This window comes from Cyprinus carpio, chromosome B9 (assembly GCF_018340385.1).
Source record: "Cyprinus carpio isolate SPL01 chromosome B9, ASM1834038v1, whole genome shotgun sequence".
NCBI lineage: Eukaryota > Metazoa > Chordata > Actinopteri > Cypriniformes > Cyprinidae > Cyprinus > Cyprinus carpio.
In genome coordinates, this window is record NC_056605.1 from 1,299,918 (window position 1) to 1,313,071 (window position 13,154).

At 43.0% G+C, this 13,154-nt stretch overlaps 1 protein-coding gene across 2 annotated transcripts in view; it reads right to left on the reverse strand.

Annotated features, from left to right (window-relative positions):
* Nucleotides 1–12,717, reverse strand: part of kif5aa (kinesin family member 5A, a) — a 36,228-nt gene extending 23,511 nt beyond the window's left edge. The window contains exons 1-8 of one of the 2 annotated variants that reach the window (XM_042730576.1): nt 12,350–12,717; nt 11,425–11,512; nt 11,224–11,297; nt 9,672–9,776; nt 9,512–9,560; nt 9,369–9,424; nt 9,195–9,282; nt 7,595–7,719 (exon numbers count right to left, since the gene is read on the reverse strand). In XM_042730576.1, the coding sequence (XP_042586510.1) occupies nt 7,595–7,719; nt 9,195–9,282; nt 9,369–9,424; nt 9,512–9,560; nt 9,672–9,776; nt 11,224–11,297; nt 11,425–11,512; nt 12,350–12,478 (714 nt within the window). In that variant the 5' untranslated portion in view covers nt 12,479–12,717. The remainder of the gene's footprint in view (nt 1–7,594; nt 7,720–9,194; nt 9,283–9,368; nt 9,425–9,511; nt 9,561–9,671; nt 9,777–11,223; nt 11,298–11,424; nt 11,513–12,349) is intronic. The other variant, XM_042730577.1, reaches the window with a different exon arrangement.
* Nucleotides 12,718–13,154: the final 437 nt, after the last annotated feature.

Below are 13,154 nucleotides of genomic sequence, written 5' to 3' on the forward strand. Positions count from 1 at the left end.
GTTGGAATTGTGTTTTTGTTTCAAGCAATTATTTATTTGTGATTTACTAGTTGCAAAATTTGATTTATTTGTTTGTGTTTTTATGACTGGTTGATTGAGCTCGTAAACCAACCCAGCTCCCAAAGTGATTGTTTATTTGATGTGTATCTTCTTTGTCTTGGCAGGGCCTGAGCACCAGGGGCAGAGGACTGACTTTATTTTAGGTGGTGGTATCTTCCTCCCAGTGTGCAGTGACCAACTCACTGTGTGTTGTGACTTGTCTTAATATTTGTCAGTGAGTGAGTGAGTGAGTGTGGGTGTGTGTACACAGTGAAGTGCAGTGATTCACCTGTTGATGGTGTGGTCTGATTATCCGCCTCTATTGGTAAGCTGTAGTCCCTGGCCCTCGACTTGTTTTAAAACTTGGGGCCCGTTGGGATGGAAGTCTTTCTGTATTTATTTTAACATTGTTTTTATAGATTTGTCAATAAAGAATTAATTTTTGTATTGTTACTCATGTCTCTGTACTCTGACTCTAATTGGTGATACAAATCTGTGTATGCCTCTGTAGGTAGTTTATTCTAATTCTTTGAGTGAAATTCCCATAGTAGCGTAGTTGGAGTGAGACTGATTTCTTGATCAATTCCCATTGCACTTAAAACAATAATTAAAGTTTAATGGGAAAATTGGGTTTGAGTATTGATGAATGGGTTGAGGAGGCACAGGTGTGCATGAGGGTACGTTATATGACAAATGCAGACCAAGCCTTCTTCGTATTTGACCATTTGGAGGGAGAGGCCTGAGAAGAGATCAGGTATTGTCCTGATCTAGAAAGTGCAAACCCTGATAAAATTATTCAGGCATTGCGAGACCTTTACGGCTGTTCTCAGTCTTACATAGCATTACAAGAGGCCTTCTTTTCTAGAATGCAACAAGAGGGTGAAACTCTGTTAGAATTTTCTCTTGCAACGGGGAAGTTGTGGCCTAATGGTTAGAGAGTTTGACTCCTAACCCTAAGGTTGTGGGTTCGAATCTCGGGCCGGCAATACCACGACTGAGGTGCCCTTGAGCAAGGCACCGAACCCCCAGCTGCTCCCCGGGCGCCACAGCATAAAATGCCTGCCCACTGCTCCGGGTGTGTGTTCACTGCTCTGTGTGTGTGCACTTTGGATGGGTTAAATACAGAGCACGAATTCTGAGTACGGGTCACCATACCTGGCTGTATGTCACGTCACTGTCACTTATGGGCCTGTTGGAAAGGGTTAAGAATCGGGTGCCGCATGCTACCCCTAATGCAGAAATTTTGTTGTGTGATCAATTTGTCGAACAGGTTGCTGATAGTGCCCTGAGGCAAGAGTTGAAGCAGTTGCCAGCCTACTGCTACCTTATCAAACCTACTGCTACCCTATTAGAAGCATGCGGCAAAAACAATTGGGTGGGAACAAGAGTGGATGCCTGTGGGGCGAGTGGGCGTAGTCAGTCGGTCCCACAAGCATATGGCATTCAATATGGGGTATGCAGTGGGACACCGGTTAAAATTGATAGGTCGTCACAGCAGTCAGAGTTGGGCGAATTGAGAGAAATGTTGCGACAGCCACAACAGCAGTTGAATCAGCTCACACAAACTTTCGCCTGTTTCCAAGCTTCACATGTACGTAGTCGTTCCTCTCATTCTGGTCCAATTATATGTAGGTGGTGTCAACAACCGGCCCATTTTGCTTGTGAGTGTGATGGGGAATGAAGTTTCCCACACCCTCCCCAGCCTGTGGCTGGTCTCTCTACAGCTGAGAATGGATGGCTACATTCACCCCCACCATCGGAAAACTAGTTCCCACCAGGTCGCGGAGTCACAACCTGGGTGGAAAAGGAATTGACTCAAGTAAGATAGGCGCACACAGCTCAGTTTCCAATTTGATCTCCTCTTGTCCACATTTGATTGCCTTTATGGGGGGTGTTTCAGTGCCCTGCTTGGTGGATATAGGTTCGATGGTGTCGACAATTACAGAAATCTGTTTTCAACAACATTTTGAACCATGGGGTCAGGATCGCCTTCAAAATTGTCAGTGGTTAGAACTACGAGCTGCCAATGGGCTTACCATTTCATATGTTGGATATTTGGAGCTAGATGTGGAACGTTGTGGCATTGGGTGTGGTGTCCTGGTGGTTTGGGATCCTCCTGACAGCATGAGTTTGGAGGTCTCTGTGGTGCTGGGGATGAACATCCTTGGCCAGTGTTATCAGGAGCTTTTAGGGCAGCATGGCAGCGCTCTCTTTGACCTACCTGTTATTAAACAATTACCCGGTGTGTCAAGTACATTGCAATATTGTTGTCAAGTAAATGCTAGGAAGCTCTCCGATCATGTGGGGTGTTTGTGGGTGCACGGATGTAGGGTGTGTCGCATCCCAGGTGGCACAATGAAGATGGTGGCTGCAACCTGTGCAGCCCAGTATTTTGGCAGTACTGTTTTGTTTGAGCCCCCTGAGTCAGGCCTCTCAGCTGGGCTTCTAGCACCACCTGCTTTGGTGAGGGTAAATTGAGGGATAGTTTACATGCCCGTAGTGAATATTGGCACAGTGGAAGTAATGCTTCACCCTACAATGGTGGTGGGTAATTTGAGGGAGGTCTATATAGTCAGTTTCCCAGCGGGAGTCAGTGAAGAAAAGCCAGTAGTTCACACTGTCCAGTCCCATGGTGTGGTGGGGAGTTTTTCCTTGTCCCAACAGATTGAGTCCCTTGATTCATCCATTATATCAAACTAAGATCAAATCCACTCAATACCCATGACACACTAATATCAGGCAGTTTTTTTGGGCCATGATAGCAATCTAGGTTGCACTCGCCTCATTGCTCATGACATACCTTTATTGGATAATGTCCCTGTGCATCAACGATATCGACAGATTCCTCCTTCTGAATATGAGGTGGTAAAAACTCATATTAATCACTTGTTGGAGGATGGAATAGTTCGAGAGAGTTGTAGCCCTTATGCATCCCCGATAGTTTTGGTCAAAAAAAGGGACGGTAGTCTTCACATGTGTGTGTAGACTACCATCACCTGAATGCCAAGACTAGGAGGGATGTATTTCCCCTGCCTCGTATCGAGAAGTCTCTGGACTCACTAGCTGGGGCTTGCTGGTTCTCTACATTTGATCAAGCCATAGCAACTGATCCAGGTAAAATCGAGGCTTTTGCACAATGGCGTTGCCCTGAGACTGTTACACCGTTTGGAATATTTATTCGAATAGAACCATATGCCTTTTGGCCTTTGTAATGCTCCAAGTAAGTTTCAGAGGTTAATGGATAGATTATTCGGTGATCAGCAGTGTCAGCCCTGCTTCTATATCTTGGCAATGTTGTGGTGATTTCCTCTTCCCTAGCTCAGCATTTGGAGAGACTGGAGATGGTCTTGGGTCGTCTGGAGAAGGAAGGACTCAAGGCAAAGCTGGAGAAAGTACTTTCTTCAGGCCCGAAGTGAAGTACTTGGGGCATGTTATGTCTGAGCAAGGTGTAGCAACTGATCCAGGTAAAATCGAGGCTTTTGCACAATGGCGTTGCCCTGAGACTGTGTCTGAGTTAAGAACATTCCATGGTTTTGCAAGTTGTTATAGGCACTTTGTGAAGGGTTTTGCCAAATTGGCAGCACCTCTGCATAGGCTGGTTGATGGAGTGATAGGAGGTAAGTCAGGCAAACGAAGAGGGCAGAGTTTGACCCATGCATGGACCGAGCAGAGACAGCATTTGAGGCCCTAAATGGGAAGTTAACATCCGCCCCAGTACTGGCTTATGAAGGTTTTTCCAAAACCTTCATCCTAGAAGTAGGTGCTAGCCATGGGGGTCTAGGGGCAGTCCTCTCCTAAGAATTTGAAGGGAAGATTCAACCTATAGCATATGTCAGTCGTAGCCTAAGCCCCACGGAGCGTAATATGACTAATTACAGTTCAATGAAACTAGAGCTTCTTGCACTCAAGTGGGCCATGGTTGAAAAATTCAGGAAGTATCTGCTGGGGCAGTGTATTGTGTTCACAGATAATAATACCCTGAGTCATTTAGCCACAGCAAAGCTTGGAGCCACAGAGCAACGTTGGGCCACAGAGTTGGTTGCATTTGATTTTCTTCTGCCAGAAACCAGTTTTCCAGTGCAAAGTTAAGGAGTAAGCTGCTGGTGTCACAGTTCCTGGGTCATTGTAGCAGGCCATTGGCACAGGATGTGTGGTTCAGGCAGATGTAAGGGCGGTGAGTGTGTTGACGGGTTATTCTGCCTCCGATCTGCATTCTATGCAGGAGGCTGATACCGTTAAGGGACAGGTAATAAAGTTCTGGGAACAGAGCCAACGTCCAGGGCTGGAGGAGTTGCGGCAGTTGAATAAACCAGTTTTGACTCTCCTCCAGCAATGGAACAGATTAGAAGCAAGGGAAGGAGTTTTGTATCTGAGGATATTACGTCCTGACGGAGGTGGAGAGTGTTATCAATTAGTGCTACCTGATGTTTTAAGGGAAGAGATGTACCAACAACATGGGGATCAAGGGGTTGAACGCACCAGCAAGTTGATTCGGCAGTGGTGCTATTGGCCAAAAATGCTGGCCGATATTACCCGTTGGTGTCAGGAATGTGAACGCTGCCCAGCTTGCCAAAGATAATCGGCTAGTAGCATGTGTTTTTATTGGCCATTTACTAACGTTGAGGCCAAATGAAGTCCTCACATTTGACTTCACGTAACTTGAACCTTTATATTCTGGACAGGAAAACATATTAGTGATGACTGATGTGTTTAGTTAATTTTCTATGGCAGTGCCCACACATTACCAAAGAGCCAAGACCGTGGTCCAAGTTTTGGTTGAGGAGTGGTTTTACAAGTTTGGGGTCCCGGGACGTATTCATTCAGACCAGGGCCGTAACTTTGAATCTGTTCTTATTCAGCAGCTTTGTGAGCTTTATCAGGTAAGGAACTCTCGTACCACACCTTACTATCCAGCTGGTAATGGGCAATGTGAGCGATTGAATTGCACTTTGCATAACTTGTTGCGAACATTGCCGGGCTCTAGGAAGAGGGACTGGGTTTCTTGTTTGTCACAGGTGATATTTTGTTATAACAAAGACTCCTCATCAAGTGACTGGAGAGTCCCCATATTACCTAATGTTTGGTCAAGAAAAACCTAGTTGCCGATAGACATTTTGCTTGGTAGGGTGCCTGAATGGGGCACAGGAAGCATACACAGCTGGGTCATGGAACATCGTAGGCAATTGCAGGTTTCCTTTGAGAGGGCACATGAATGGCTGAAGGCTGCAGCAGCCAGTCGGAAGAGGCAGCATGACTGATATGTTCGAGATCTACCCTTGTCTGATGGTCAGTTAGTCTACTTCAGAGATCATGTAGTGCGGGGTCACCACAAGATCCAGGACTTGTGGAGTTCTGTGATGTATCAGGTGGTCCACTCCCCCGAAGAGGGAGGTGTGGTGTATACCATTGCGCCGGTTACAGATCTGGGTAAGTTACAGAGAGTACATCATTCTCTGTTGAAGGCTTTTGTCCAGAAGGAGGGATTGCTTGTTGATCAGTCCGCAGATGTTACAGAGAATCAGGAGGACCCCCAGGAGTATGAAGTGGCAGACAATGTCGATTTGGTAGTATTGGTGCCAGAGACTCCTTGGGCTATTCAGGGAATGGGATCTTGGGATGTTGGGAACTCAGTACAGCCTGAGGTTCAAGAGTTGTTGCCAACGGTTCTTCCTCCTATGGGAGCATTTTTGGTGGAACCAGAAGAACCGGGCGTGGAACTTAAAGTAAGGAAAGTGAAGTACCTCACGGTTCCCATAACGAGAGGGTGATTACCCATCGGTGGTCAGGCCAAGCTGGGGCAGGTCAGCATTCGAATTGACATCGTTTTCCCCGGGCTGTAGGAGAGGCAAGGAATAGAGCTACCGGTAAATCCAAGATTGTGTCCAACACCATTTCAGCTTTGTTTAGGCCTTGGAGTTAGTGAATTGAAGGGGTGTTTTTGTAATTGATCTTTGGTCCATCGTTTGGGCGCTGATGCAAAATGTAAGGGTAGATTGTGGCAGGAGGAGCGATTTTTCTTGCGTCATTGTTTTCTGCTGTTTTATCCTGCTGTTTTAGTCTATTGCCAGCTTTCCTAGGCTATAAAAAAGGGGATATATGCACTACCTGGGATGTGTGGGTAGGTGGGTGTACACAGTGAAGTGCAGTGATTCACCTGCAGGAAGTGTGGTCTGATTATCCGCCTCTACTGGTAAGCTGTAGTCCCTGGCCCTCGACTTGTTTTAAAACTTGGTGTTTCAGTATTTATTTTTACATTGTTTTTATTCAATATTTGTCATTAAAGAGTTTATTTTTGTATTGTTATTCTGTATTGAATCTGTGTATGCCTCTGTAGGTGCTTTATTCTAATTCTTTGGGTGAAATTCCCATAGCGGCATAGTCGGAGTGAGACTGATTTCTTGTTCAATTCTCATTGTACATAAAACAAGAATCCCTTTTACCCTCATACCCCCACCACACAAACATTAAAGGGGTCATATGACATTGCTAAAAAGAACATTATTTTGTGTACTCGCGTTTCAATCATCAGTGGCAAATTCTTTAAATATGCAAGCGTACTTACAGACTGAGTCAGAAGCACCAGACTGTCCTTGCAAAGTTGGAATTGCCACACTTCATAAAAACAGACACTGGCATTGTAGGCTACTCTTCCAGGAAACAGTCCTCGTCCTCCGTAAAATGCACTGCACACATCTGAATATTTGGGTTGAACTATTCTGGAACAGTGTTGAAATACAACTTAACCACTGATTTCTAGTTGTGTCCTCTTTTGGAAGGCCAAACAAAGTAGTTTCACTTTCACAACGAAAAACACAGCATCTCCACAACATGGCGGTGGCGGCAACAGCGAGAATAAAAGTTACGCCTCCCTTCTTTGCGTGAACATTTGGGTGGCGTTATGCAAATCTTTCCACATCTTTTTGGATTTGAGACTTTAGTCTTTGCAACTTTACAGATCTTCTTTATGCACCAAGAGCTTGTAACACTCCAACGAGAAAGGAACATTTGAAATTGCATCATTTGACCCCTTTAATATTAAAACCTCTATAATATATAGCAACATTACACTTTTTTACATTCCATGGTTCCTCTAAACCAAGTGTTTTCAATGTTATGAAGCTACCGTATAAATCATTTTCATTTCTCTAAACAATGTAACTAATTATAACTGGAATGCCAGATTACAGTGGTTTCTAGGTCATAGTTTTTAGTGTGTTTTGTTTTGTTTTAGCTCATCGCTATTCAGTTGCTAGCATCTTCTGCATAAAGGCCTTGGTCAAATGAGCTATATGAGCCCTGGGTCTAGATGAGGCTTTATTCCTTTTTATTTGCATGCATAATTTCAACGTTTTGTGTGTTTTTTGTCCATACAATGAAAGTCTAATGTCATATGCAACCAAATGTTCTTAAAATACATTTTGTGTTCCCTAGAGGGAAGAAAGTCATACAGTTTTGTTACGACATAAGGGGGAGTAAAGGACAGTGTTTTCATTATGGGTGAACTATGCCTTTAAACATGACGACAAGAGGCTTTATACAACAAAAGACAAAAGACCTTCTCACTGCCAGCCAGATCCACCAGGTAGAGCTTTCCACAGAGTTTCTGCTCCGTCTCCACGTGCTCCTGCTTGATGTTGATCAGGAAGATGCTGTGACTGCGAGAGCTGTGCTCATTCATATCTGACAACAGAACAGCGTCTTGTTTGCAGCTCATTCTCAAATACGCATCGTACAAGTCTAAAATTATAATTCATTAAAACTCAGCTTGGTCATTGCAGAAGTACATTGTATTTAAAGTAAAAAGTACTTAAAACTGTTATTTTAAATTAAAAACAGTTACTGCATACATACTGTATAATTGTAGCCCTGATGAGTATAAAACACTAAAAAACAAAAAAGGCAAACTTACGTACAGCAAACTTTTGAGCGGTATATGTATATAAACACTATGTGCATTTCAAGCATAAGATCTCCACTGACTGACTGAACTGTCAGATTGAGATGAAGGTATCACAACTGTAATTTACACACTGTTATGCCGCTTTTCCACTGCATGGTATGGCATGGTACGGTTCAGTATGGTTCACTTTTGGGGGGTTTTCCACTGGGTACCGTACCTGGTATCTGGTACTTTTTTCAGTACCACCTCGGTTGAGGTTCCAAGCGAGCTGTACCATTAGCAAAACGTGACGTGCAAACTCTGCTGATCACTGATTGGCCGGAGAGGATCGTCACCACCTGCGTCACTGAACTTGCAACACAAGACACAACCAGAGTTGCCAAGTCCACGTATTATAAACGACTTTGGGCTTCTTTTTTTGTAAAGTTGCGTGAAAAAATCCTGGTTTGCAGGTTGTTGTTTTTTGGGGTTATTTTAAAAACGATGGTTGCTTGTTAGGGAAATCTGACAAGCAACTTTGTTTCTTTATTTATGTTCGCTGTATGCTCACAGTTAATAGCCAACCAGTGCAATAATATAAGTGCTGCAGCATAATTTGCCAAATGTCCCGCCCCCTTTGTTCCCACTTCAGCTGCAGTTGATTTTCAGATAAAAGAGTGGTTTCGATTTAATATGTTACAGGCTAATTTATTGGTAATAAATAATTGATAATAAATAATATTGATGATAATAAATCAATCAAAAATATTGGGCTTGTTTTTGAAGCTGCGGTTGCTTATTTGTCTTGTGAGAGTTGGAAATAGTGGACACAACAGAACCGCTAGATTTAAATCTGCACAGCCAGCAAAGGATCGAACGTAACTGTTTTGAACGAGCACACCTTTTTTTCATTGTCTGTTGAGGAAGTACAGACGTTCCTCTAGTTAAGGAGCAGAGGAGCAGATCCAGCAAGAGCTTTATGGGGCGATGCGGAATGAAAAGTTATTCAGGAGTCGTGGTAGTAGAGGCGGCGCAACTATAACAACATGTGAATAATCCCGCCTACTCTAAAGCGATACTAAACTGCAGTGGAAACGCAAACTGTGCCATGCTGTACTGAGCTGTGCCGAGTCACACCACGCAGTGGAAACGTGTCATTATTGTGATTATAAAATAATAGTAATCATTCACTGTATGTTGGAAAATTTAACCTAAAGTGCTGTGAGTGAATGTTTAAAGTTTAACTGAATTTGAGAACAATGACAAAAGTGCTCACTGGTGACAGCGACATGCCGGTTGGACTTTCCCTCGTCGATGACGTCCATGACCTCTTCAGGACTGGACACGAAGCGCTCGGTGCAGCCCTGACGCCACACAAACACAAAACAGCTGTTTCATTACAGTTCATTCCGATTAACTCACATCCTCACAAAACACGCCGGAAAATCACCTTCACGTAAGGGACGCGGTTCTTATCCTCATGCACAGACAGGTTGGTCTTCGTGACTGAAGAGGAAAGAAGCACAATGAGGAACAATATAACAACCATTGTAGTGAATTTGGTATGCTGCACTTTCTCTGTTTTCTACAAACCATCCAGAAGATCCCGGATTTTCTCCATATAGATCTCAAAGTAAGACACCTGAGAAAAGCAAACACTGGTTATTCAGAGAGCACCATAGTTTGGGCGGCATGTGCGGTCAGGTTTATTACTAGATGATGGATATGCCATTCATTTGTGCCCTTTGTGTACCTTGATGTGGAACTCCAGGTTCTCATCCATGGAGAAGATGTGGTTGAAGATGTCCTCTGCGATGCGGGGAATGATGCCCATCTGCTGTGGGTCATGAAGTTTGCCCTGGAAGTGCCATCACAGTCAAACTGACTTCAATTATTAAAATTAGTCTTAGTCTAATTGAACTGTGCAGCAGTGCTCCTAACTAAACAAATGATAACAAAATGAATTTATATTTTTTATTGTTTATTATTTTGTATTATTGTGTATTAATTGGTCCCACTTTATATTAGGTGGCCTTCACTACTACTTATAATATAATATATTTTTAAATACCTATATGTAATTAATTTATGTAATTACACTGTTGACCTATCCCTCACACCTAACCCACCCTTAAACCTACACATACCTCCAAAACTGTCCCTTACCTTACCTGTATCCCCGTATCCCATAACAGCAGAAGTGTTTTGCAATACAATATGAACACAGTAAGTACATTGTACTTATTTTTTGATGTGAGTACATAATAGTTAAGGCCACCTAATATAGTGTGACCATTTTATTTTTCCAGTTTATCCATCACATGGTAGAAAGAAGTCAAATTAGACAGAAAGAAAAAAGACAAGTTCCATCCTTGAAAACCTCAAACTGCACAAGGTGAAGCAGACACTAGCTATGTTTCCATCCAATGATGTGAAATTAACTTCAGCACAAAACTGGAAAATAGCATAATCAGCACCATTTCCATCCAACGAGTCAAAGAGAACAAAATCATCACGTTCTGATAAACTAACACTAAACAACACTGAGAAAAGAATGAGAAGCCACTAAATATAATCATTTTCTTATATAATTAATTACTTGTGCCTCGAGCGAGCAGACGAAACACAATAAATGTGGTCATTGCTTTCAGAGGCGGACGCCTCCAGCCAATGCTTTCCTGTCTGCTCTCTAATGTCATATCCATTAAAGGCATAAAAGCCCATAAAAATAACTTCAAAAAAGTTTATACTACTCAATATTTTTAGAATTTATGCACATCTTGGTGTTTCCATCCAGTGTTCCTTTATACCAAATTCCAAAATGCACATAAAAATAGGTGGATGGAAACATAGCTGCTGACTCATGGCTTGTGCTGACCATAATGTGTATTTCGAAAGCAAAACTGTATTTGTGTTATACTAAATATCTGCAACATTGACAGTAAGGTCTTTTTTTATTAAAGGTAGATGACTTTGGTGCAGTGGAGGGTTGCCACTGGTAAAATGATGTACAATCTGGGTCCTGATGTGAACCATGACTGTAAAGCCTTGAGTCTAACTTAAAAATCGACTGTGAATTCATCGAGTATCACTCTTACATTTCGATATAAAGCATTATCTTGTGACTGGTTTTGTGAGTACTTACAGGGAAACTGGCCAATAATATTTGATGTTCATTTTGTAGCAGGCACACTGTGTATGGATGATATCAGTCGTCTGATGCATCTGACTGAGTCATTTATGGGTACAAAATTGTGCGATAATGTGTAAGTATAATCATTATTTCATCTAAAATATGACTGTACCTCCATGGTATGGGTCTTTCCAGAGGAGGTTTGTCCATAAGCGAAGATGGTGCCGTTGTAACCTCCCAGCACATCTATACATCAAACAAACACAGCTGAACATCAGAGAACCGATTTCCTCTGAGGAGCATCTGCTAAACACTGTCCCCACAGACATGGCCAAAATATGCTGAGCGAGCATGCAGGGCGTCACACACTGACCTTTGACAATCTGCTTGGCGCAGGTGTTGTACACCTGCTCTTGGGTGGTGTTGGTGGGAAACACATGGTCGAACACGTACGGTTTTCCCTGCGCACCCATAAAACCCACACAGAGGAAGAGAAGAGACACGGAGGAAAAAAGAAAAGTCATTGTTTGGTCTCACTCAGGTATTGATCAGGCCACTGATCACGTCACAGAGACATACAGATGGGGCTATAAACCGTGCCATTTCAGCTTTATCCAATATGTGTCCCTGGAGCACAAAAGCAGTCATAAGTAGCACAGGTATATTTGTAGCAATAGACAACAATACATTGTATGGGTCAAAGTTATACATTTTTTCATTTATGCCAAAAATCATTAAGATATTAAGTAAAGATCATGTTCCATGAAGATATTTTGTAAATTTTTTACCGTAAATATTTAAAAGCTTCATTTTTTATTAGTAATATGCATTGCTAAAAACTTCATTTGAACAACTTTAAAGGCGATTTTCTCAATATTCAGATTTTTTTGCACCATCAGATTCCAGATTTTCAGATAGTTGTATCTCTGCCAAATACTGTCCTATCGTTACAAAGCGATAGATGATGCATGAATCTCAATTTCAAAAAACTGACCCTTATGACTGGTTTACGTACTGCATACTTGCATCCTTTAACCATACATTTCCTCAATTAAATCATCGCCACTCCCTGCGTTCATAAACACTCACTGTATGAAAAATATACACAGCGCATATATGAAGAAGGTCAGTCAGGAGGAAGATGACAGTAATAAGACTGAGAGGATGACGAGGCCTACAGCCTCTAGATGTGCTGACGTCATACTGACACAGCCACGAGCCGTTTACTCAGCATCACTGCCATCATTTAGAGCTGCGCGGTTAACTGTGGTTTAATAATCACAAATCAGAAGCATTACCCCGATGATGACGGTGTCGTCCCCTTGAAAGGTCGGCAGGAATTTGTCGCCGCGCAGGATCTCGGCCTGATTGAGAGGCCTAAAGCGACAGAGCACTTTAATATTACACTCAGCTACTGCGTCCGTCATGATGCTAGACGATAACGGGAACTTAGATGAGAACGGAATGCTATGTTTATGTCGAAACACGAGACGGTAAGGTTAGCGCAGTGGTCTAAGCTTCAGAGGTCTGGATTGAAACGCCACTGAAGTCCTGTGATGCGGGGTGTTTCGCAGGCAGCTGCTCGTGTGATTGTGGAGGAGGAGGATGCTGAGGCTGAGGCTGTTGTCATGAGGGATGAGGAGGGAGGCAGGGCGTGTCCGCGGGAGGCTCATCAGCGCTGCACTGCCTTCACTCTTCACCGCCAGGTGGCACCTAAATGCACTCGCGTAGGGCATCTCGCTGCTAGTAGTAAGAAATTAATCATAATTCATTAGAAGTATTCTGTTCCGCTGAAGAAGAACGTAGACATGATGTCACGTGGTGCGTGTTACTTTCCTCAGCGCTGCTGATGATGCACCAATCACAGCCGGTTACTGGATAAGGATTATTTTACATTTACATAAAGATCGACTGGACATTTCTAACTAAAGCAGCCAAACTAGAGACGCTTAACATTTCCATCGCACAAACACCATTCCTAAGATCAAATTTGTCTCGAGATTTGAATGTTGTCCAAAGGATGCTTGCAGCGCCCTCTGGAGCACAATGCCTGTTTTTAATTTTTAGCTTCACATTTTGCATCCCTCGTCAGAGGAGAACAGA